This window comes from Maylandia zebra, linkage group LG2, assembly GCF_041146795.1.
Source record: "Maylandia zebra isolate NMK-2024a linkage group LG2, Mzebra_GT3a, whole genome shotgun sequence".
Taxonomy (NCBI): domain Eukaryota; kingdom Metazoa; phylum Chordata; class Actinopteri; order Cichliformes; family Cichlidae; genus Maylandia; species Maylandia zebra.
In genome coordinates, this window is record NC_135168.1 from 25,868,561 (window position 1) to 25,893,292 (window position 24,732).

At 40.8% G+C, this 24,732-nt stretch overlaps 1 protein-coding gene and 2 long non-coding RNA genes across 4 annotated transcripts; 2 read left to right on the plus strand and 1 right to left on the minus strand.

The window, feature by feature from the left end:
- The first annotated feature begins 2,154 nt into the window (after window positions 1-2,154).
- Window positions 2,155-3,741, plus strand: LOC112435545 (uncharacterized). Its single transcript, XR_003024666.2, has 5 exons — window positions 2,155-2,545; window positions 2,744-2,861; window positions 2,965-3,026; window positions 3,190-3,564; window positions 3,691-3,741. It is a non-coding gene; the product is annotated as an uncharacterized LOC112435545 (long non-coding RNA).
- A 2,205-nt stretch (window positions 3,742-5,946) lies between these two features.
- LOC112435547 (uncharacterized) lies at window positions 5,947-10,289 on the minus strand. The gene is made up of 6 exons (XR_003024669.2): window positions 10,256-10,289; window positions 9,614-9,819; window positions 8,998-9,163; window positions 7,631-8,031; window positions 7,427-7,494; window positions 5,947-6,916 (listed from the first exon to the last, which is right to left on the minus strand). It is a non-coding gene; the product is annotated as an uncharacterized LOC112435547 (long non-coding RNA).
- A 3,548-nt stretch (window positions 10,290-13,837) lies between these two features.
- On the plus strand, window positions 13,838-18,160 carry LOC143413715 (uncharacterized). Of its 2 annotated transcripts, XM_076877084.1 has the most exons (7): window positions 13,838-13,956; window positions 15,550-15,637; window positions 15,728-15,892; window positions 16,181-16,387; window positions 16,621-16,789; window positions 16,951-17,030; window positions 17,509-18,160. In XM_076877084.1, exons 4-7 carry the CDS (start codon window positions 16,289-16,291, stop codon window positions 17,803-17,805), a joined length of 645 nt encoding a protein of 214 aa, XP_076733199.1. In that variant the 5' UTR covers window positions 13,838-13,956; window positions 15,550-15,637; window positions 15,728-15,892; window positions 16,181-16,288; the 3' UTR covers window positions 17,806-18,160. The 2 variants fall into 2 exon arrangements, with proteins under 2 accessions (XP_076733199.1, XP_076733201.1); XM_076877086.1 differs by lacking the exon at window positions 13,838-13,956 and having other exon boundaries at window positions 15,438-15,637.
- Window positions 18,161-24,732: the final 6,572 nt, after the last annotated feature.

A 24,732-nucleotide genomic window follows, 5' to 3' on the forward strand; every position in this document is an offset into this window, starting at 1 on the left:
CAAGGTGCCAGTGGACACTGTGCCACTGCTGATCGAAGACAAAGGAAGAGGAAAGGGGGGAATTGTGTTTGAAGGCAGTAAGTGAGAAAGTTCACTGATGTAGTGAAGAGGACATGCAGAGAGTAGGTACCACAGAGGACAATGCTGGGGATAGGGTGATGGAGGTGTTGTGACTCCTAAATGGAACAGCAGAAAGAAAAAGAAGTAGCAATGTGCATTTATAATGGCAATGGCAATTTTGTAAACTCGGTGACTTCATGACTGGTGGGGCCCTAGGACACTCAAATCACTTTTTACAATATGCCTCATTCATCCATTCATTCAAGCACTTTTGTCTATGCTTAAGTGCTTTCTATCTAACACTCACAATCCAATATATTCATCAGACAGCAACTTGGGGATCATGTCTTGCCCTAGGATATTTGGCATACAGACTCGAGCCACTGATTAAACCACCAACCTTTCGATCAGCAGATGCCTTACTCTGCCTTCCGAGTTACTGGTAAACTGGCTCATTGGTCAGTAGTCCAATACACTGGGTCAAGCCAATATCCACATCCTTGCTGTTGTACTGATGAAGATCTAAGGTATTGCAAAGCTAGCCCGCATGGTACACTGGAAATGGTGTATGGTAGGGTCATGAAACACAGATGCAGATTTTAAATAGATTTCAAATTTAATAGCTAGAGCTTAGGTCTTGTTGAAAATTAAGTTTGAAGCCAGTAAACCATGTGTCCTTTTTTTTTTACGATGGTGAATCTTGAGGCATTTACCATTATTGAAACATGATTACTGGGGTATACTGATATAATGCCTAGGCATACTTGGCATACTTTTTTTCTTTTTTTTAACCAATTGCTCTGCCTGATTTAGAGAAACTAGTGTTAAATGCTAAACCGTGTGATTCTCCGAATGATGTGGTTCCTCCCCGCTTTCTCCAAAAGGCATTTCCTATTATTGGACCTCACATTTTGTCTTGTCGCGTACCTAGTGAGTTTAAGCACACGGTTATACATCCCTTGCTTAAGAAACCTGGCAGTCTTGTCAAATTTTAGAACTATCTCTAAGCTAACTTTTCTAAGAAAAATCTTGGAAAGGATTGTTTATACTAAGTTGATGGACTACTTGAACGACTTGCAATTGTCAGAAATTTTTCAATCCGGTTTTAAACCTTTTCACAGTATGGAGGCAGCCCCTGTAAGAGTTATGAATGATGTTCTGGTAGCTACTGATTGTGGTAAATATGTAGTGCTGGTCTCAATGGACATGACTGCTGCCTTCGACACAGTGCATCACAATCTATTGATCTCTCGCCTTCACGATTGTGTGGGAATTTCTGACTTGGCACTGTTGTAGTTTGAATCATATCTGTCTAACAGGAGCTTTCGTGTTATGTTGCAACCCGTTCTCACTCCCGACGCGTAAAATAATGACGATTTGTCACGTCCCTTAACTTCTCATGCTGACGCCTAAGGTACCCTTCCACGTTTTTATGTTACGCTGTGGGTTGTCAATTCATTCCAATATGAACCCGCTCGCGGCGATCAGAGACGCTTCGAGCAGAGGCTCCAGCCATCCATTTACTCCAATAATAACCCCGTCACGGCGAAACATGATGCCGTGAAGCACAATCTAACTGGAGAACCGTGGACCCTTTCCGCGAACGGGTTTTTCTCCCTAATTTAATGCTTTCTTTTAATGACATCGTTAACATTTCTCAACAAAAACACGTGAAAGTATCACTGATAATTCAACAATAAAATCGCTTCATGTTGTGGCCATCACACAGTGTTTTCCAAACTGATTCACGATCTGAAAGTGCGCAGATTTAACGTACATAATCCTTTGTTAGGTTTATTATTTTCATTTCACACGTAAAACACATTTATAGATTCATTCACCACTCCTGTTAGTTTTGGATGCGCTCGGCTCCAGCCAATCAGACGCAACCTGTGTAAGCAAAGGCTGATGGGAGAACGGAGAGACCCATTTATAAGAATAAGAAAATGAGGCGGAACTGATTGATTCTAATGCAAGTATGTAAAAAATACATATATTTAAAGTAATACCTTGATGTGTGTTTCAAAGTTTGTTTTTTCATAAAAGCTTCAAACAAACAGAGGTGACTGATCTCGGAAACGGTGTAATGTATTTAAAAATGGCTACAGCTACCGTCAGCATGCTTGCTAGGTAACAACTACACGTGTCTACTGCAGCATTAGCCATTTAATCCAACGATGATGGATTAAATCTATTACAAACGTTAAAGGACTTGTGTGCTGCAAAATACCCTCACATGGTGCGTAAAGCAGTTTTTGCGCTAAGAGTTCTGCTAGCTCTTTACAAACTGATGATGCTAACGTTAATTGCTAACATTAACCGGAGCGCCAAGACTGAAAATCATTTGAATTGCGTTAGTTATGTGTTTATGTCACTGAGTTCTGCAAAAATCTCTTTCCTCTTTAGCTTGAAAATGAGTGATTCAGAGGATCCCGAGCTGGAGGAAGAGCTTCAGGCTGCTGACGAACTCCTTCAAGATATGCAGGTAACATTTTTAGTGGAAACAGTTGTTAAAGAGGGAACATGCTTGTCTAATATTTTGTACGGAGTAAACGTTATGTTATTTGAATTTTTTTTAAAGTTTATGTCAAATTAAGTTGGTTAACTTAAGATGTTTGATAATCTTTGCTTTAATCATAGACTGTATTTTAGGTGTTCCCTTTTTTCCTTGTTAATTGCGTAGAATGATGCACAGAGTGAACCTCAGCCAAGACCAGTGCGCTGGAAAAAACGTGACAGACAGGGAGCTTTTATTCCTCAAAGACCATCAACCAGTCGAAGTACTAGTTGCATGCCACGTGGTCAGTGTTCACACAACCATTGATTTTATCTCACAACTTATTTTCACCAAAGAATTTCAGTAAGTAAATATTCTTCATTCCCCCCCCCCCCCCCCGTGTCCAGAGAGCAGCATCAATGTCCACGTGAAGAACCTAGTTATGTTGCCAGTGTCAACCCAACAAAAGGTACTTTACCTTCTTGTATATATTGTGATTTCTGTTTACTTTTATATTTGTTGTTATAGTTGAGTTGTGCAGGGCTTTTGTGGAGTCCTAAGAAACATACTGCCTAGAGTGTTTTTCACTTTGTGGAAGAGTTTCTTCCTTTCTTTATTTTTTTTTCTTTTAGTGTATGGAACTGAGGTGCTTCGTCAGGAGCTCCTTCAGTTGTTGGAGGATGGAGAAGAGGACGCAGCCATGACTTGTGAGACGTCGTCTGAGTCAGCTGCTACTCACTGGGCGATCAGAAATATGGTGTCCTCGCAAAAGTGGAAAGAGGCCAGGCCTTGTCTTATAGACAATATGTTAGCTACTCTGGATCCACAGTCACACCGTGTGTGTCAGTGTGGCAAACAAGTAGTTGTGAGGTGTCTGGACTGCCTGCCTCTTCCATTCCTTTGTGCTGACTGTGATATTGCAGTTCACACACGCTTTGTCCTGCACAACAGAGAGGCAGTAACAGGAGGGTTTTTGCAGCCTTCATCAGAGTTTCACAAGCCAATAGGTACAGTTTTGAAGTCTTATGCATTTCTTGCTATGTATGAGTATGAGTGGGTGCTGTTATTGTATATTTATTGTGTATCAGTTAATTTCTAATTCTTTTTATATATATTGTGTGTTTTAATGTTAGTTCGGCTGTTGCCTGTGCAAAGGCCAGACCATGTGTGTGACTGCCCAGCAGGTAAGGTTGAGGTTTCACCCGACGCAATTGTGGCTCTTGTAACCATAAATGGTAAGTTGCCCTTTTGTCACACACTACATACACAATAGATGTGTTTGGAGGTTTTATTGCAAATTGTGCATTGCTATCTTGGTTTTAATTACCCTCGGCCCGCAGTATATGTGGGCACCTGTCAAAGGTCATTTGGATTTACCAGACCGATTTGAAAACAACATGAAAAAAATGAATGCTTTGAGCCATGACTGAATTTATCCTTATCCTTTCTAAAGGCCGTTATAACCTTGCACTGCCAGTGGTGAGCTGCACCAGCTGTGGCCTAATGTGGTCCCCCTCAGTTAAAGACATCCTGGGTAGTGGATATTGGCCTGGCACCTTAAATTTCTGCACCCTGTTTTCAATGGATGTCTTTCAGTCTTTCTATGACATTAAGAAGGCTGCACCAGGGATGTCACTCAAGGCATTTGTCAAAATGCTGGATGAACGAACAGCCCATTTTGGAAGGGTGAGTTTCTAAATTTGCTAAGTTTAAGGAAATTGTGCAAATCAATGTTTATGATGACTGTCCTTGAATATTCTGTTGTATGTCCTCTATGTAAAAGAATGGCCGAATATCAGCTGATGCCTTCAGTAAAAGTTTCTTGGAGTGGAGTGCTGTAAAGTTTGAGGTGGACAGGATGTGCAAGGAGCCATGCTTTAGCTGCCCTGCCTGCACTCCAGACATGCTTGCCGTCAGGAGAGCATCTGCCACTTCATCAGGAGCATGCCCAGGTGTTGTAGGGAGGTCATACAGGCATGTGGAGGCCACACAGACTAGTGAGCCTCATTTTGACATGTTTTGAGGACATTACATAAAACCAGATTAATGATTCTGTATTGCATTGATCAAGGAACCAACCCAATAGGAGCTAAAGGAATCCTCTTGACATTACTTCACTCAGTAAGTTTATACTATGTTTAATGTGCATTTTCTTCATCAGTTTAGAACATAACATGTTAGCGCTCCCTGGTCCTTTTTGGAGACAGATCCTGAGACAGCAGGCAGCTATGGAGAACTCGTGTCAGCTGTGGTAATTAAGGAATACTTTGATTTAATATTGATTTCATGACAACTATCCTCAGGCACATATTCCTGGATATATATAATGACATAAGTAAACTCCCATTTTAGAATCATTGCCTTCTTTGATCTGAGTTATTGCCTCAGACTTTGGCCCTGTGTCCCCAAAAGTATAGAAAATCCATGACACTGAGTAAGAGGCCTTTATCATGTTATAAGTGAGAGAGTTTGGTGTAACAGTGGTTGAACATGCCAAATCAATCCACAACATACTGCCATTCCCCAGCTGTAACCTGCATATGCATCAAACCAAAATCCAGTATCATAGCCACAAAAAAGACATAAAGATGAGGTTAATAGGGTTGTCTCATTTTGCCAGATAGCTTCATCCCAAAAAAGATAAACATTCTTCAAAAACAAAAGTTTGTGAATATTTGCTGTATTGCCAGGCCTAAACCAACCTGTTAAACTTATCAAATTATTGTCATAGATACGAACCTATTGATTGAAACAGAATAATCCATTGAAGCCTCCATCATCATCCACAATCACTGTTACTGTTCAGATTATTTTATCTCTGTTTTCCTCTAGAATGTTTTGAAAATCAGCATTTGATCAACAGACTTTTTAAAAGTTTATTTTGATCCTATTGTTTACGTGTGTAATTGCATTTTTATTGAAATTATGACAGGAAAACCCTCAATCAAATTGTATCTTTGATATCTATAATATTAACAATAATGTTACATATGTAATATGTACACAATAATATTGTGCAAACAAACAAGAAAAATAGCAAAAAAAGTCAATTTTTTTTAATACCCTGTATATAAAGACCACATATGACCACAACTCCAAATGTGCAATTGTCACTGCATCTAAACATGACATATTACAAAAAGGTAGAAACATATAATATACAATATGTTCTGAAGCTGGTACTGGTGCAGTTAACTTCACTTTAGGCTCCCATACACAGTAGGTGTTACTTACTATACGTGCAGTGCAGTATTACTTTACCTTGTAATATGTTATAATAAGCAAGTCACTTCTATATTTATGAGGATGTAGACAATAATGTTGGCTGATATGTAAAACTATGAGATGTCGAGTGCAGGGAAGATATTATTGATCGATCAGATTCATGAATGTGTTAGGTACTTAAGCCACAATTAGAGAGTGAAACAGAGACTGACACTGGTTGAAATGTATAGTAAATATTTTATTTTGAACTTTTATGCTGAACTACAAGCTGTGAACTGTGCGATCTCTGCGACCTGTGGTGCCTGGTTTACTGTGTGTAAAACTGCGCAGGTTCCCATGTGTCATCCCACACTTTGCCACTGTCAGGAGAAAAACATAACAAACAACAACGACAACCACACACAAAATAGGACAATTTAGGTTGTGACATATGACAATTTTTTAGGATGAAATATCTTCTATATTCATGTCATGCTTTATACACCTTCATTGTAATATAAATTAATCAAATCAAGTCAGAGAGTATTAATATATGTAGTAGATGTCAAGCAGGACCACAGCAGCAGCCACGATCCATTGGAACCTGCTGGATGAGAGAGCACAGAAACTCCAGGGAAGAAGTTTAGTTAGTAACATGCATGAACTGCATTACTGAGACATGTATGTTTACAGATGGTGGTGAGGGAGAGGGGGAGAGTTTTCAGTAAAAGGAGACGTGACTGCATCTTCAACCAATACTGAGCCTGCATAACCCTGAAAGAGACAGAGAGAGGGGGGGGGGGACACTAACCCCCAGCAGTCTGGTCCTATTACAGCATAACTAAGGGCTGAGCTGAACCAGCCCTAACTATAAGCTCTATAAAGAAGTAAAGTCTTATGCCTACTCTTAAAAGTGTTGACCATGTCCACCTCCAAAACTCATAATGGACTTTGGAGGTGGACAGCTATCAAGCTCCTCACAGAAGAGGAGCTCGATAGCTAAAAGCTCCCAATTTACTCTAGTCCAAATACATGAATTCAAATTGAGTTGATAACTATTTATCAACAATATGAATGTCTGTTCCCGTCCAACAAAGTTGTTACTACATACCATGTTGAGCAAGGCTTCCACTTGACTTTAACTTCTTCTTTTTCCTGAAAAACATGATATAAACAAACAATTAATTAAGAAAGACATGCAAGTTGCATACAAAAAGGAGCTTATAAACATTTGTGTACTATTGAATGGCTCAATATATTATACAATTAGTTTACAAAAACATAAGAACCACTACAATGCTTGTACTGCCAGCATCGAGTGCATGTCAGCAAAGCAACACTGCTTACATTGTGGCTCACAAGCAAAACTAACTGAAGCAGATGTTACTGAATGGGAAGGAGCACCTCCACATCAATCACTCCTTCTGAGCATGATGTCAGGAGGACTTTAAAGAACGTAAACATCAGGAAGGCAGCACGACCAGGTCGTATCAGGTGGTCTGTTCTTATTTAATGTCCTATTTGGAGTGAAATCCTGACTCAGTGGCTGAATTAGTGTAGATTCATCAAATACAAAAGCTTATGGATATTCAGTCAGGCACAGTTCAAATCCGGGAAGTCCAAAGATGCAAACAAATCTGCACAACAGCAGGCTAAATTACTTACATTTACAACTCTCCTGTCTACTATCTCTTCATATTTGAAAATCTTCTGTGTACGGTGTTTTCGGCATTCTGAAAAATAACAAATGAAATATTTACATGAGTTCTGTAAAACTGGAAAAAATGCAAAAATTAAGAAAAAGAAATCTTAACAAACTTAACGAACCTGTCATGTGTTTCGTACATTTACAATACCATAACGTCTAACCTTTCCTTGTCCTTTTTTTGTTTGGGACATCCGAGGTGTACACCGTAGAAATTGAGGGAGATGCAGGATGTGGAGATGGAGAGGAGAATGCAGGAGAAGCAGAGATGAAGAGGAGGATGCAGGAGGAAGCAGAGATGGAGAGGAGGATGCAGGAGGAAGCAGAGACAGAGAGGAATATGCAGGAGGAAGCAGAGATGGAGAGGAGGATGCAGGAGGAAGCAGAGATGAAGAGGAGGATGCAGGAGGCTGACAGAGGGAAGATGTTGGTACAGGCTCTAAATGAAGAATAAATTCCTCGTTTAGAGCCTCTGGGTCTGGGACTGGTCCAGCATCGACACTGTCAGCAGAGGATGGTCCAGCTGCTGGTGTAGAACTTTTAGCAGGAGGTGAAGCTTGTAATTCTGAAAAATTTTAAATATTAAACATTCATTAAAATGGGTTGAAAAAATGTACAGTACACATAAACACATAATAAGTAGTGATTTGCATGTTTTCAGTTAAGTTTTTACTAAAGATACAACTGGTAAATATTGGCATCAAATAAGTCATCTCGCACACTCACTGACCCAAATAATTCAGTACAAGTGCCCTCTAGGGTAGTGTGACATCTGTAGTGCTTTTCTACATTGTACATTAAAAAATTAATGAGTGTGACTATAAATCCAGATAGATAATGACTTTTTCCTCGGATGACACTACTTTCCTGACTTTGTAGTGAATAACATTTGACACTTCAAGCTAGTACTGTGACTTAGGAGTTTTGTACAATGGTGATGCTAACTACCTCAGGGAGGTAATCAGGTAACCTCTTAAGAAGTATATAAGTTATTTAAGAATCTTGGTGTTCATATTGGTAACATTATATAACATTTGTTATACTAGAAAGTCTCGAAGAGAATTATCAGGTCTGGTTTTCGTGAAGATTTTTAAAATTACATTTGTATATACATGAGTGTGAAAGACCATACTATACACACACACATACAAAATTGTTCAGGTGGGTAACACCAGAGGTTCAGTATGGCTAGCTTTGGTGATGTGACCGACACATGGGGAGGTAATAAGGCAGATATAACACTATTTTCATGTTAGCAACAGGACATGTAGGGCAGCTGTCACCTCACAGCAAGAAGGTTACTGGTCTGAACCTTGGCTGAATAATAGAATAGAACAGAATAGAGTAGAGTAGAATAGAATAGCTGGTGACTGTTAACTATCCTCATCCTCACCATCTTGTTTGTCTCTATGTACCCCGTGATGATCTGCCTTCTTATCTAGGGTGTACCATGAGTATCACCCAAAGACAGCTAGGATAGGCTATCTGATAAGGACAGCTGGTTACAGATAATGGACAAAGCATATCTTACTTCTCAGAAGGTGTTCATAAAGCTTCCTCATCTTCATGAGGATGTCACGTGCAGCACCTTCCGCTGGTTCGATCTGAGTGATCACGTCCCCTACTATACGGCCCTTACGGTCAAACTGTCCAAGAAACAGAATTGGTTGGTAGCCCAGGGCATGTAGCTTTGAAACCTGCAAGAACAACAAAGAAAAACATGCAGCCAGTCTTTCATGTAAGCAAATTGATGTATAACAAACCTTTAAGTTTCACATCTTTGTTGTTTTATTGTTGTCGATAGTTAAAAAGTATTTATGGTGACCAAACCTGTAAATGTATGATAAAATCCATCTTGAAATGTTTTGTCTCTCAGTTAATAGCCGATTAAATTAAAAATCAGAAGTAGCTTGAATAAAAATAGTTTTTAACAAGTTTTTTCTAGTTGGATGTCTTTAGTGTGATGATGTTATTCTGATGTGAATAACTTTTTTATTTATGCTCTTTTATAAATTAATATTTTATGTGTATATACATGTCTTGTTAGTTTCTTACTTCATGATATACAAGAAAACATTGACAACTGTGATTAATAAAGAATTGTCTACCAGACCAACCACCTATTAGATCAGAACTTTTAAACTTACTGACAACTGGGCTGAATTAACCACCCTGCTCGCATTTCTGTTTTTTTTAACAGAGGCAGCCCAGTTACTGTTTTTAAACTGTTCCTGTTTTTTTTTCAATCCCTCCTTTACGTTCAGGCTGCCCAGGCATCCACTGCATGTCTTCCTGTTGCAGGTGTTTGGGGCCTGACAGGAAGGGCATGGTTTGGTTTTTGGCTTTGTCATTTCTGCAAATGAAAATGGAACATGTAGGGATTATTTCAGGTCTGTTTTGGTGAAACGATTACAAAAATAATTTATGACCAAAGAAATAACTTATATTACGAGGCAGTATTACACCATATTTAGAAAAAAAAATCAATTATGAGATTAAAGTCATTAATATTGAGTTAATTACGTGAATAGGGTTAAAAAAAAACCTGAATTGATTACAGAAAAGATACATTGCTAAAATAGAGCAGTACTAACATTAGCTGGGTGGCCAAGCAAGTGTCTTACACATGAGAATACATCACAAAAAAAATTAAATAAACTTTTGCAGAAGTAGTTCTCTTGGTACACAGACTGCTCTGTGAAAACATTTCAAGTTTAATATCAGTTTAATATCACTGAAATTAATATTTCAGTGAACATGCAAATTACCCACAGTTTATCACAACTTACTTAGCTAGGATCTGCCTCGTGTCCACTCGAAAACTTCGCTGCAGGACCGTGAGTTGAAAGATACATTTACTACGACTCCCAAGATGCATTGCAGTAAAAACCATCCAATCGCCTTGCTTAAGATCTGTTGACGTGTCGCTAAAGGCGCGCTGTAGATAAATATTGCAATTTGTAAAAAAAAAATACTAAAATTTGCAATTTTTAATTACATAATTAAACACTGGGCCAGTTTAATTTCGTATTATCGCTGGTTATTATTTTAGAGTAAATAAAGGAATAACGGGTAGCACCAAGCTGTTGTTATCTTCATTTCCATAGCGATGGCGGTTGAGGATTATGGGTAGTGTGCAGTTATGGGATTAGTGCGTCTGCGTAAATTGGTCTGATTGGTTGGAGCCGAGCGCATCCAAAACTAACAAGAGTGGTGAATGAATCTATAAATGTGTTTTACGTGTGAAATGAAAATAATAAACCTAACAAAGGATTATGTACGTTAAATCTGCGCACTTTCAGATCGTGAATCAGTTTGGAAAACACTGTGTGATGGCCACAACATGAAGCGATTTTATTGTTGAATTATCAGTGATACTTTCACGTGTTTTTGTTGAGAAATGTTAACGATGTCATTAAAAGAAAGCATTAAATTAGGGAGAAAAACCCGTTCGCGGAGAGGGTCCCCGGTTCTCCAGTTAGATTGTGCTTCACGGCGTCATGTTTCGCCGTGACGGGGTTATTACTGGAGTAAATGGATGGCTGGAGCCTCTGCTCGAAGCGTCTCTGATCGCCGCGAGCGGGTTCATATTGGAATGAATTGACAACCCACAGCGTAACATAAAAACGTGGAAGGGTACCTTAGGCGTCAGCATGAGAAGTTAAGGGACGTGACAAATCGTCATTATTTTACGCGTCGGGAGTGAGAACGGGTTGTATGTTGGGGTCGGCTTCATCCTCTGTGGCCCCTCTGTGTTGGGGTGTGCCGCAGGGATCTTGGGCCACTTTTATTTTTGCTAAATCTTCTCCCTCTTGACGTGATTTTCCGAAAACACAAAGTGCCATTTCATTTATATTCTAATGACTGCCAGCCTTATTTACCTTTTAGTCATGTGGATACCCTCCCAATTTGACCTCTCCTTGACTGTCTTAGTGATGATAAGTCATGGATGGCTAAATTTTTTTTTTAAATTTTAACAATTGCAAAAGCGATTTTATTTGGCACAAATCGATTTTCCGACCCTCCAGATGTTGATTTCGCTGTTCTGACCCTTCATTTGAAAAATTTGATCACAACTCTTGGAGTAAAGATTGATTCTGCACTTACCTTTGATGACCACGTGAATGGGGTGGTAAAGCTGAGCTCCTCCGGCAGCAGCGCTGGCTCCACCGGCAGCGGCGCTGGCTTCTCCTGCTCGCTGAGCTGCAGCGGTGCTGGCTCCTCAGCTGGTGGCTCGCTGAGCTGCTCCAGCTCCGGCTCCGGCTCGCTGAGCTGCTCCAGCTCCGGCTCGCTAAGCTGCTCCTCGGCTGGCAGCGCGAGCTCCTCCGGCTCGCTGAGCTGCTCCTCGGCTGGCAGCGCGAGCTCCTCCGGCTCGGGCCGAGCAGGTCCGGGTGGCGTTGTAGCAGGTGGCACTGCTACAGATGGTGAAGAAGTGAGCAGTGTGGAGATTGCTGAATGAGGCAACGCTAGCTACTGTTGGCTGCCTTACAGCAGCGTCGGCGGTGTCACCACCCACTGTAAACAAAGAAGCAGATGAGGTGAGAAATGAAAAAGTGTCCTTATTACTCACCACAGCCGGCTCTTGAGATGTCCGGGAAGTCGACTGCGGTGAGGAACGTGAGGCGCGAACGTCGTTTCCGGGTAGACGTCGGGGCCGGCGTGTCAGGCTGTGCATCCACCAGCTGACCGGGCTGGTGAGCAACCTGATTAGGAGAGTGGAGGTGGAGAGTTGAGAGCAGGAAGTCCTGGACTACTGAATTAAGGGAGTACACCAGCCAGGGGAATTTATCCCATTTACCACATCACCCTAATTTATCCCATTAAGTTTTACTTTCATGTGACACTAATAGCTAAAATATAACAAAGACCAAGCTCTTAGAGAGCACCTCACGTTTGTGGCGGGCTGTGAACTGTCCTCCCTTAAGTATTACCCCCTTTTTAAGTAGAATCCGAGTTTAAATCCACTTCTGACTTCCCTCACTGCTCACGGTAGAATCCAAACAGATATAATTAACTTTTTCTGGTAAAAGGTCCTACATTACTTTTGTCACTCTTTGGAAAATGCCTCTATAACGTTAACCTGTTTCCTCTTTAAAAATTGACTCCGGTTCTTTTAATCTCCTACACAACAAACTTTCTGAAACTGTGCGATTCTCTGTTCTTCTTTTGGGTGCCCCTTTCTTCTAGTTCCGTTCGGTCTGGTCCTTCCTGTATTCTTGCCAACCGCTCCGTGATTTTTGCTATGGTCCGGAAATCTCCTGTAAAGGATCAACAAAACACCTCTCCCTGCTATGCCTCCATAATTATGTTCATCAATTGTTCTCTTAATTATTTAAACTTGGTTCAACCTATCATGTTCTAGGGTCTATCATTTATACATATATATAATCTTCAATTTTATTTATTTGGGTAAACAACACTTTTGACAACCTTTGACACCCTTTTAATAAGCTCTCTTCTTCTCTTATCTGATCATCTCGAGCACATCTTGTACAAAACTGTTATTTTGCAGGCACACATACAGTTACAAGCTCAACCACATTTTGCCCTATACACTCTCAGAAATAGAGGTACGAGAGAAGAACATTTTTGTACCTATAGGTACATTTTTTTAAAATGTTCCCTTAAAAGTACAATACTGGTCTTTAAAAGTCCAGAAACGCCCCTTTAAAGGTACAATTTGAAATAAAGTACAAATCTGTACCATTTTGACCTGTACTGCAGTGACAGTGGCAGAATGTGGTAATGGGTCAGCATGGGAAAATCTGGATGGGCCTGGTTAATTGTAAAATTCATATGAGATGTGAGTGTGCTCATAAAAGCTACATGTTATAATCAAATCTGTTGGTCCTCTCCTCTCTACGTAAATTATCCTATGATGCAAAGAATATCTGTAACCTACCTTTGTGTAAGTTATGTTAAATTATATTAAAAAACACACACACACAATGACATGCAGGCACAACCAAATGATGTTAAAAAAAAACTGGTCCATTTCCATTTTATTAAGTTCCAGTTATAATTTTTTAATGTTTTAAATCTTTCAAAAACGTGAAATCATTTTACTGTTATGTTTGGCCATTTACTTTTTTGCTTTTACTACATCCTAGAATTGTTCATTAATTGTGATGTTTTTATGGAATTTGCAACATCAAGTTAAACCGAGGTTCTTTGGAAGTTAAAATGTCAAGCAGATTTTTATGTTACGGTGACTACATTTTGTAAGTTACAAATATAGTTCGCCAAGACAGCATAACGGTTTCTAAACAACTGCGCATTAATACCACAATGTTGTATTTTCATGTGTCAAGTTCGCAACGCGCATTAATCCCAAAGGCCGAAAAGGCAGCAGCGATGAGTGCTCCGCCTCCGCGCTGACTAGCGTTGACGCAGAAAATGACTCTCAGGGGGTTATCCACGGAGGAGCTCCTTAAAAGGTTGATGGAAGAAGGCATTGATGTGTCAGACGACGAGGCGCAAAGATTTAGAGGTAAGTCGGGTGTGATTTTGTGTTTTTATAAAAATTACAACGTGTAATTTTACAGTAGAGTTAGCAAAAGTCCGAAGAGCTAGATTTAACATGGGCGAAAGATAGCAGTTAGCTAAGTTTTAAACAAAGAAAGGTACAAATGTGGACTATTTAGACTGTTGGTGGAATGTTCAACGTCTGTCTGCCTGCGGTATTCGAGTGTTTTATCAATAAATAGTGACGAACCGTGTACAACAATGTAAAAAAAATCAATAATTTCTCAAAACATGCTAGTATGTAAATATAGCTATTAACAAAATCGTTTTCTAAGCAAAATTTATCGCATCTAACTTGTTTCCCGCTCAAAGGGATTTTAAACAATGGAAGGTACACATTTGTACCATTCCACCTACTTAGTCGGATTTTCGAATATGAGAGCTGTAAGGTCTGCGCAGGGACACTTACTTACATTTTTATATTACCAGTTAATTTATATTAACAATTAATCAAGAGAATTAATTGTAACTTCCTTTTGGGGAATATAGACAGATTCACAATGATAGCTTATTATCATTATTATTATTATTATTATTATTATTATTATTATTATGTATTGACCATAATGTCACTTTAAAACTAAATTTGAAAATGGTTTTATTTTTATTTCATACTGTACTTTATATTTCAGATAACGATTTAGATGGAGAGACGGTAGACTGTGGACTCACTGAGACCATGGTTGCATATCTTTTTGACAAGTCTTTCAAAAAGCAGCTGAAGTTCAGAGACTTCACAAACCGCTACAAGGAAGTCATCATCACTTTACAACCGGTCGACCCATTTGAAGGTACAGTTGAAGGTCCAGTGTCCCAAGCAAACCAGAGGTAGGTTGTGATAAATGTCTAAATTTGCATATGCATTTAAGTGCTTGCAAAATGGCTAGTTAATGCTGTTTTCCTACTGTATTGCAGTTCTATACCTTCTTGCCGTAGACTGCCTGCAGTTATTTCCATTCCAAAATTCCCACAAGATGTCCAGAGTCGCTTGGATCTCAAAGAACCAGTCCAGAAAGAACAGAAGTACCGAAACAAAATAATTGGGAGTCTTTATGAAATGCTGTCACAGTACACAATGTAAGGGTTCCTTTCTGAATAATTACATTAATTTCTTAATATTAATATTGCTGTTGTAAGAGAGGCAGAGAACAAATGCTTAGCCCATCTGCCTCCCAATCTGGAGACCAGCGTTCGAGTCTGGTGTGACACACGGTTCCAATGAACTGGCAATAGTGGTAAAACCATACATCCTGTGTCTCCAGACCTTGTCTGGACTATGATAGCCAAAGTGTTCATTTTCGAATTTGCTCAAGAGTAAATTAATAATTCAGGACTGCAGTCAATTAATTAATGAAGTTTGGGAGAGGTGTGGCTGTTTGTCCACGCCCATTTTTAAAAAATTAAAATCAACTTTAGCTACATTGATTTGACATTGGTCTACAACATACTATTTACGGTAATAACAATATGATTAGAAGAATTGAAGAACAGAAAAGCCCCCAGGAAAGGATAAGAGTAATCAGTGTACTGTGGGTTGTTTTTCTTATGTTTGAAACAGGTACCCAACCCACTCAGACTACATCCAGGTCATCAAAGCCCTGATTGTGAAGTATCCTTTCTCAAGAGATGTACACGGAAATGGTTATGTGAGTACCTCTCCTTTTTTGTTTCTTTTATAGATTATATTAATATAAAGTAACCATAATTAACTACTTATATACATTTGAAACAACTAGGACACCTGGCACAGCCAACTCAAGAGAAAGTTCAAAGCAGAACGGGCTCCCCTAATCAGCAACGAAGAAGTGAACCGGGTTAAAGAAAAGTTTGGACGCACGCAGAAACATCGGACCACAGAGGAATCCAGCAGCTCCTGTCTGAAGAGACTGAAGCCCTCTCTCGTAAGTCCTCACACCCTCAGCCTCTAAGAGCTAAGGTAATATGTAGTCTTATTATGTTCACTGTAAAGCTAAAAGTAAACATTAATTGAAAGAAACATGTTAACAGATAACATTAACATAGAAAAAGGAACTTCACAGTTGATTTAACAAAAGTCAGCTCAACTTGCAATTCCTATTCAACATTTTTGCATTTTTTTCAAAGCATTTGGTGTACAAATTACCGCATTTCGAGTAACATTAACTTATCAGAGTTTACTTATGATAATACTGATATCTGCTTTGACAAAGGATTCGTGCTTTGTGGGGGAAGATGCAGCCTCCGTTGATGCTCATATCAAGGTGCTAAATGATCAGCACAAGAAGCTACATCCTGACACAGCACTGGTGAAAGACCGCATGACAAAAACCTTTGCATGGAGACGTCGAGAGGTAGCTGAAGGAATGTGTACTGTGGACCTATTAAAGAGATATCCATTCCTGGGGACATCTGCAGGGGTAAGAATTGTTAAGATGATTGGGGAAACAGCTAATGATTTTTTTGTCTCTAAATCTGATTATTATTTTCTGTACTAACTGATTAATCAATCTGTTCATTATCTTTAGAATTTTTGTTCAAGGGTTAAAGCACTTTACATTTATCTCCAGTCTGTGTCTTTAAACATGTCAAAAGTTTAAATCCTCAATGTAAAATGTCATTCTTTTGTCTATTCTGCTCTTTTCATTTCCAGTTGTGTGATGAGGTTGATTTAATGCATCCCTGCCAAGACAACATCTGTCGCCGCTTTAGCGAAAACTTCACTGCTGTTCTTCAAAATGTTCTTCAAATGACCAAGGATTTGCCACTGAAGAAGGTCTACATGGAGGCAAGAGAGAATGCACTGGCTGAAGACATTACAGGTGCTAATTTGACCTCATACAAATAGTAAATTTTGTGACAATTCATTTGCTCTCTCTTCCAAAGATAATTGATGTACCATAGTGCCATGTCAAGAGCATGTTAATGGGAATTTGCATGCTATCAAAATCTAATGAAGTGTATTTGCATCTGTATGACCTAGGAATTGACTTCAAGGGGGCACTTCTCCTCTTGCCATCCATCTTCAAGGAGAAGATAGAAGATTTCATCATCCTTGGAGAGGTAAATGCATGATGCAATGCATAGCCTTTGGCCACAAGTTTCATTTTCTGTGTTTTGTTGGCATGGAGCTGAATTCAGCTGCGGTTCAGCATCACAGCTAAGCTAATGTAGGGGAAACACTGCTGTTAATCCACAGTGCTGCTGTGCTCTTGGGTTTTGTCTGGTGTTTATATAGATAGATAGACCTTTATTGTCCCCTTAGGGAAATTCTTCTTCACAGGTACTGTCACTGTCAGGGGTGATTGCTTTTGCCCTTGAATATTATGTCAAACTTTAGCAGCTTATCAAACACTACCACAACAGTCATTGGTCAAGAAGCTTTTTGTTTGGAGTAGGGGCCATGTTTACAGGTTATCAGAATAGACAGTTTTGTTTTGCAGCAAAAAAAAGAAGGTAATTTGAGGAATCTGTTGAAAATCCACTTGGCACATATTGCTTAAACATACTGTATACTAATGTTTTTCTTCCTCTTCTGCAGAATACTCCCATGAGTCCATACCCAACCATTCAAATGAAGGATAAGAGTTGGACAACTGCCCTCTCAAGACAGTGTCGCTGTGTTGTCACAGTTGAAGGAGTGGATGTTTGCTCATGCTGCTCGCTGGATGAGGCCTACATCTCAGCATTCTCCACCTTCTTCGTGTTCAACATGACCTACCCTGCATACTTCAAGAAAACACTTGTCTTTCTTCAGAACTGCATTGTCAACATAGGAGACCAGGGAGACAAACCCCTGCCAGTAAGTGTCACCAGGGTACTTAACCAACTCTATTAAATATGCCCCCACTCCACAAATGTTCAAAATGTTCAAAAAGGGCATTTACTCTGAGGAAGATGATTACACATGTTGGGTTAGTACACGCACATGAGCCTCATTTCGGCATCACTTGTGGAATAAATGACTGCCAGGCAGCTTTTTCCAAGTATCACTCTTTTCAACGCCATGTGTGATCCGTCAAAACATTGTGTTCAGGTGTTTAATGTCTTTATGTGATTGTTTACTTTTTTTAAATGAATGTATTTTTCTTGACATGTCCTATGGCAATATACGAATGTAATCAAGGATGTATTCCTGTGGTTGTTTAAATGCTTTGATGTGATTCTATTATTGAAAATAAATGGTTAAATAACCAAATATTTTGGACTATTGGGGTACATTTTTGTCTCTTTAGGTACGAAATAGGTTGTCGCTGGGGGGGTACCCTCATAGGTACCCTATTGTACCCTTTTCAAGGGAACATTTCTGTACTATAGTTTGAAGGTACATTTATGTCTTAGGAAAATACATGATTGTACTTCAGATGGTACAACTTCATAAGGTACAAAAATGTACCAAGCCTAAAGGGTACAGAAATGTCCTTCAAAAAGGAACACCCCCAGCGACAAGCATTTGTACCCTTTTTGGTACACTTTGGCACCCCTATTTCTGAGAGTGTATGGCTGTCTCAGCCTCCAGATGTTTCCTGTCGACCTATTCAGGGCATGCCTATTTTCACACCTTCTGCATTACTTCTTGCTAAGCAAAGACAAAGCAAAATGTTTTTCACCTCTACCCCAGAAACTAATCTACGTCATGTCTGTGTCTGTAAGCGTGTTGGCGTTGACCTTATTTCATTCTAAGTCACCTCTCCCGATGTGTCATCTGGACACTCTCGCCAGATGAAGCTTCTGACCCTTGAACGACTGAATGCTAATTTGACTAGTAATCAAATTCTCCACCCTCAGCAACATGAGCTCATTCATTTGTTTTATTTAGTTTTTTGTTTTTAGAAAAAGAGTTCTTTCTTATCTTAGAACCTGATCAGATCCCCACAGATGGCACAGTTGTAATCTGGAAAAGGTCACCTTAAATTTGTTCTCCCGAAATTTTTTACAGCGCTGTTAATTCAATCTTGCAGGCCTGCTTAGAACAAAAATGAGAAAAAGAGAGCTGATTATTAGTTCATCAAAACACAAAACATAATCACCTGACAGGATTTCTCTAAGTGCACTGTTACAATTTTAAAGGGCCCAGTTATAAACGTTTCCATGATTAGTAAAACTCCCACTATTGAAATAAGTAAACAACCCAAACCTAACTGACAGAATCAACCCATCACTAAAACAGCAACCCCAAAAATCTTAATCAGAGAAAAATTTTACTTATTAATCTATTAATATGTTGTGGGGATTAGAACTTCAGGGCAACAAAGGTTTTGCCCAACTCTTGGCTTAACTAATACTTACATAGTCTAAAATCAGACTTAAAATCACTCCCTCTGTTCATTTTCCCCGCATCATATCTCAGTGGTCTCAGGTTCTTCAGCGTCCTGAGACTGAGATCAACTGACATAATTTCACCTGCTAATTACACAGAAAATCTTGTTAAAAGCCACACAGTTTTGCACAACATTAATATTCACATTAAGCCTTTTCTACACAGTTTCTAACAATCTATCATCACTAAATTCTACATTTACATTCACAGATAGACAGGAAGCTTCAGTTCTTCTTTTTTGTCACCACACATTGAGCTAACTTGCATACTCTCTCCTCTCAGAATAAGTTGCCTTGACAAGAGAAATGCATATTAAAAACATTACCACATTATTATTATTATTATTATTATTTTTTTTTTTTTTAGAATAATCACTTGTCTTGGTCAATCGGCACAAAAGTACTTCTAATTCACTATTGTAAAACTACTTTAAACTTTCAATCACTGCTTTATCCTTTTTCCTTTTCACAAAAACCACTCTATTATCTTGGAACTCCCTGAGTTATTCTTCAACTTCAAGCTTTAAGTATGTTAAATCTAACATTTATGTCATGTATTCACATCCATGAATGTAAGCATGTCTTCATTGCGTGTATGTTGTGTGTTCATATTAATATTGAGTGTAAGCTGATCTTCACTGCATGTGTTTTTTTTTAATAATCAGGTGTAATGTATGCATCTTTGCACTGAGCTGTGGATTCAAACTGTCTCACTTCTGATTCTCTCCAAAAATAATTTCACATGTAACAATTTGTGTGTGTGTCTTTTCTATTCATTCATGTAATTGTTAGTTTATTTATTTCTTTATCTATCTCTCTCCTTTTTTTTTTCTTTTTTTTTCTTTTTACCTTTCTGTTGTTATGTTCTGGACATTTTCTAAACCTCCATGAGTTCAGTCTCAATCTTCAATCCAATTTCCCATATGCTTTCACTGTACTACATCCAGGTTCACCTTTCACTGATCCTCGTCTCTGTTTTCAGTTTCCTGTGTGGGCCCCCAGATAGTGATGGTAAATTTGATTATTTTTACTGAATCGAGTTTTAATGAGTCAAACACCAAAGTGAATCAGGTTTTTTGAGTCATTTGATTCACTGAGTCAGTTGACCAGGGAGTGCAAAAAATGTACATTTTCATGTATATCCTACTGCTAAGATGAGTGATTCTAAAAGAAAACAACTATTTTATAGAGAACAAAAACAGCAAAAACATTTCTAAAATTAAGCAATTTCCTATCAAAATTGCTTAATAAACATTTATTTTGTTTATTTTTACTTCATTAGTATTTTCCTTAAATGTGTCAAATATATATTTTCTCATCTAAATGTCCACTGAGCTGTGAGCCAGGGGGCGGTAATGCGCCTTAACATTGGTTGCCAACCAAGAAGAAGAAGAAGCTGTGAGCCAGGAGGGAGGGGATTAGTGAGTCCTGAGTGATTCGCTTACGCTTACGATTCAGCACAGGAGGGAGGGGGTTAGTGAGTCCTGAGTGATTCGTTCGCTCTATGATTCAGCACAGGAGGGAGGGGGTGAGCAAGTCCTGAGTGATTCACTTATGCTTACGATTCAGCACAGGAGGGAGGGGGTTAGTGAGTCCTGAGTGATTCACTCGCTCCATGGCTGTATCCCAATTCAAGGTTCAAGGTTCTTCATTTGTCACATGCATAGTTATACAAGTATAACACACAGTGAAATGTAGCCTCGACATGTGCAAAAATGGGGGGGGGGGGCGGGTGGTAGAGGAAGAACATTTTATATATATATATATATATAGTATATACATTGGGTGAATATGCAGTAGTAGCAGCAAGCAGGTGAATTCTGTACATTAATATGAGTAGACATCTGACTATTTTACAGAGTAGACAATATAAACATATTTAAAATTAAAGGAATTTGGAATGTACATTGTGCCTTGGTTTAGAGTGTCTGGAAGAGAGTCCTGTCTCAGTCAATTATAGATGATGTGAGAGGGCGGGTGTGTGTGTTTAGGGCCCGGATGGCTTGGGGATAGAAGCTCCTCTTTAGTCTCTCTGTCCTTGCCCGGATGATGCGGAACCTTCTACCAGATTGCAGAAGTTGGAACAGTTTGTTGCCAGGATGGGACGGGTCCTTCAGTATCTGCGCTGCTCTAGTCCGGCATCTCCTGGTGTAGGTGTCCTGGAGTGAGGGGAGAGCAATCCTGCAGCAGCGTTCTGCTGTATGGATAACTCTCTGGAGAGCTTTTTGGTCCTTCACACAGCTGTTCCCAAACCACGATGTCATGTTCTGTGTGAGGATGCTCTCCACAGCGCCTGTATAGAAAATCCTGAGGATCTTTGGAGAGACCCTGAACTTCCTCAGTTGTCGTAGGTGATACAGGCGCTGCCTAGCCTTTTTGGTCTGGACCTGAATGTGGGCAGCCCATGTCAGGTCTGAGGAGATGTGGACACCAAGATACTTGAAGGACTGCACCCTCTCCACTGGAGCTCCATTGATGATAATGGGCTTGTAGTCTCTGTGCTGACACCTTCTGAAGTCCACCACCAGCTCCTTGGTCTTGCCGACGTTCAGCTGGAGGTGGTTGTCCTGGCACCATGATGCCAGATTCTTCACTTCATCCATGTAGGCCGCCTCATCGTTGTTGGAGATGGCACCCAACACCACTGTGTCGTCAGCAAACTTCACAATGGTGTTGGAGCCATGGGTGGCCACACAGTCTGAAGTGCAGAGGGAGTAGAGCAGTGGCGAGAGGACACATCCCTGAGGTGCTCCTGTGTTGATGGTGATGCTGTTAGAGACGCATCTACCCACCCTCACCACCTGAGTTCTGCCAGTGAGGAAGTCCAACACCCATGCACACAGACGGCTGTTAAGTCCCAGATCCCTGAGCTTTGTGAACAGTCTGCAGGGCACTATTGTGTTAAATGCTGAACTGTAATCAACAAACAGCATTCGCACATAGTTACCCTGTTTCTTGTCCACATGGCTGAGAGTGGTGTGCAGGATGTGGGCGATGGCATCCTCTGTGGATCTGTTGGATCTGTAGGCGAACTGCAGCGGATCTGTGGTGTCTGGGATGGAGGAGGAGATGATGTTCTTCAGCAGCCTCTCAAACACCTTCATTACTACCGAGGTCAGTGGAACTGGCCGGTAATCGTTCAGGGATGAGGGTTTGCTGTTCTTGGGCACAGGGATGATGGTGGATCTTTTGAAGCATGTGGGGACCACAGACTTCGCCAGGGACACATTGAAGATGTAAGTAAACACACCTGCTAGCTGGTTAGCACAGCAGCGCAGCAGACGGCCGGTGATGCCGTCTGGCCCCGCCGCTTTCCTTGTGTTCACTCTCCTCAATGCCGCTCGGACGTCATGCTCCGCGATGCTGGTCACTGGTCTCTCGCTGATGACGTCACTGTCCTCGGTAGTCAAGTGGTAGATAGCATTAGCCGCCTAGCTAACCTCGAAATGGGCGTAGAACTGATTCAGCTCGTTGGTGAATGCAGAGTCGGCGTTGATCGGCGCAGTGTCCCTGGCTTTGTAGTCCGTAATGGTGCGTAGTCCGTGACACATACTCCATGTGTCGCCCTGGTGGAAGCGGGACTCCACACATTCCCTGTACCGGCGTTTGGCATCTCTCACCGCGTGCCGCACGCCGTATGAGGCCGCTTTGTAGGCGCTCATATCGCCAGTGGCGAGACCCGCGTTGTAGGAGGCAGTCCTGGCGTTTACTGCAGTGCGGATCGATCTGTCCATCCACGGTTTCCTTTTTTGGGAATGTGGTGACTCTCGCAGTGGGGATAATCTCCTCCGCTAGCAGATTGACGAAGCATACTGCTACTTCCATAAACTCGTTGATGTCGACTGCGCATGCTCTGAACACGTCCCAGTCGACGTCGTTGAGTGCGTCCTGTAGCGTAGCTTCTGATTGGGCAGTCCACCGTTTTACCTCCCTCGTGGTCACGTCTTCCCTCCGTATGTTTTGTTTATACTGGGGAATGAGAAAGATGGCGTTGTGTTCAGACTTCCCAAAAGCCAGGTGTGAGACAGCTTTGTAGCCCTGCTTGTATGACGTGTAGCAGTGATCTAAAATTCGATCCCCTCTCGTTGGACACGAGACATGCCGATAAAAGTTTGGCATGACTTGTCTGAGGTTCGCTTTATTAAAGTCTCCTGCTACAATGAGGGCTGCGCCCGGGTCCTTGTTTTGAAGCGAGCTCAGCACATCATGTAATTCGGACAAAGCCATACCTGTGTCCACTTGGGGTGGGATGTAGACCGCCATGGCGATGACCGAGGTGATGTCACGGGGCAGATAGAAAGGGCGGCACTTAATGCTCAGGAACTCCAGATGTGGCGAGCAGCCGCTGGAAAGAGTAGAAATGCTCCTGGCATCACACCACTTTCTGTTTACCATGAAACACACTCCTCCACCTTTGGTTTTGTTCGACTCTGCCGTTCTATCCGCACGGAGCACAAAGAATGAATCCAATGGAGTTACGGCCTGGTCCGGCACGGTGGGGGTCAGCCATGTCTCCGTGAAGCACAGAATGTTGCAGAATGCAGTCCCTCATGCCACGTTGGAAGGTGACCCTTGCTCTTAGGTCATCGAGCTTGTTCTCCATGGATTGTACATTGGCCAGTAGGATACTGGGCAGTGGTGCGCGATGTGCCTGCTGTCTCAGTCTGTTCCTAATACCAGCGCGTTTCCCCCGGCGCTTCTTTGTTCTGCGCCTCGGATGAGCGGCCCGTCCTTTGTTGTTCTCCGCGCCGCATAGAATCTCTGGCGGCAGGAAGGGTGGGGTTTAAAAGTGTCCAAGATTAGATGTGCAACCTTGGCACTGATGTTTACAAGTGATCCGCTGTCATGAACTATAAGACTAGAGGATTTTGGGATGTAAACCAGAGCAAAAGATAAGTAAAAAACAAGAAAAGTGGATAGTCGGAGCGGAGTGGTCAGGAAGGCGTCTGTCACGGCTGGCGGGGTGAGCCGTGTGGTGTAGGAGAAAAAGAACCCAAAATGCAGGCAGTGGACTGGTGATGAAAGTGATGTTTTATTTACAGAAGTGGAGCGACCGAACAGGTAGTGAGAAAAGACGAATGACTGAAAAAAACCTAGACTGGAAAAACTAAATAACAAACCTAAGCATGAAACATGGGCTGAGAATGCAGAGAGACGTAGTTACACCGAGAAACACAGACGATCCAACGATGAACAGAAGCCAACACACACTATAAATATACACTAGGTAATGAGGAGATGACATGCAGGGGTGGACACAGCTGACACTAATGGACATGATGAGAAGCAGACCTACAAAGTAAAACCGGAAACACACAGACTGTTTTACAACAAAACGCAGGGACCTGAACGGAGCACAGAAGGGAGACACAGGTAGGGATAATAAACACGACAACCAACCCAAAGAATTATACAGAATCAGAAGAAACACCAAACACAAGATGAA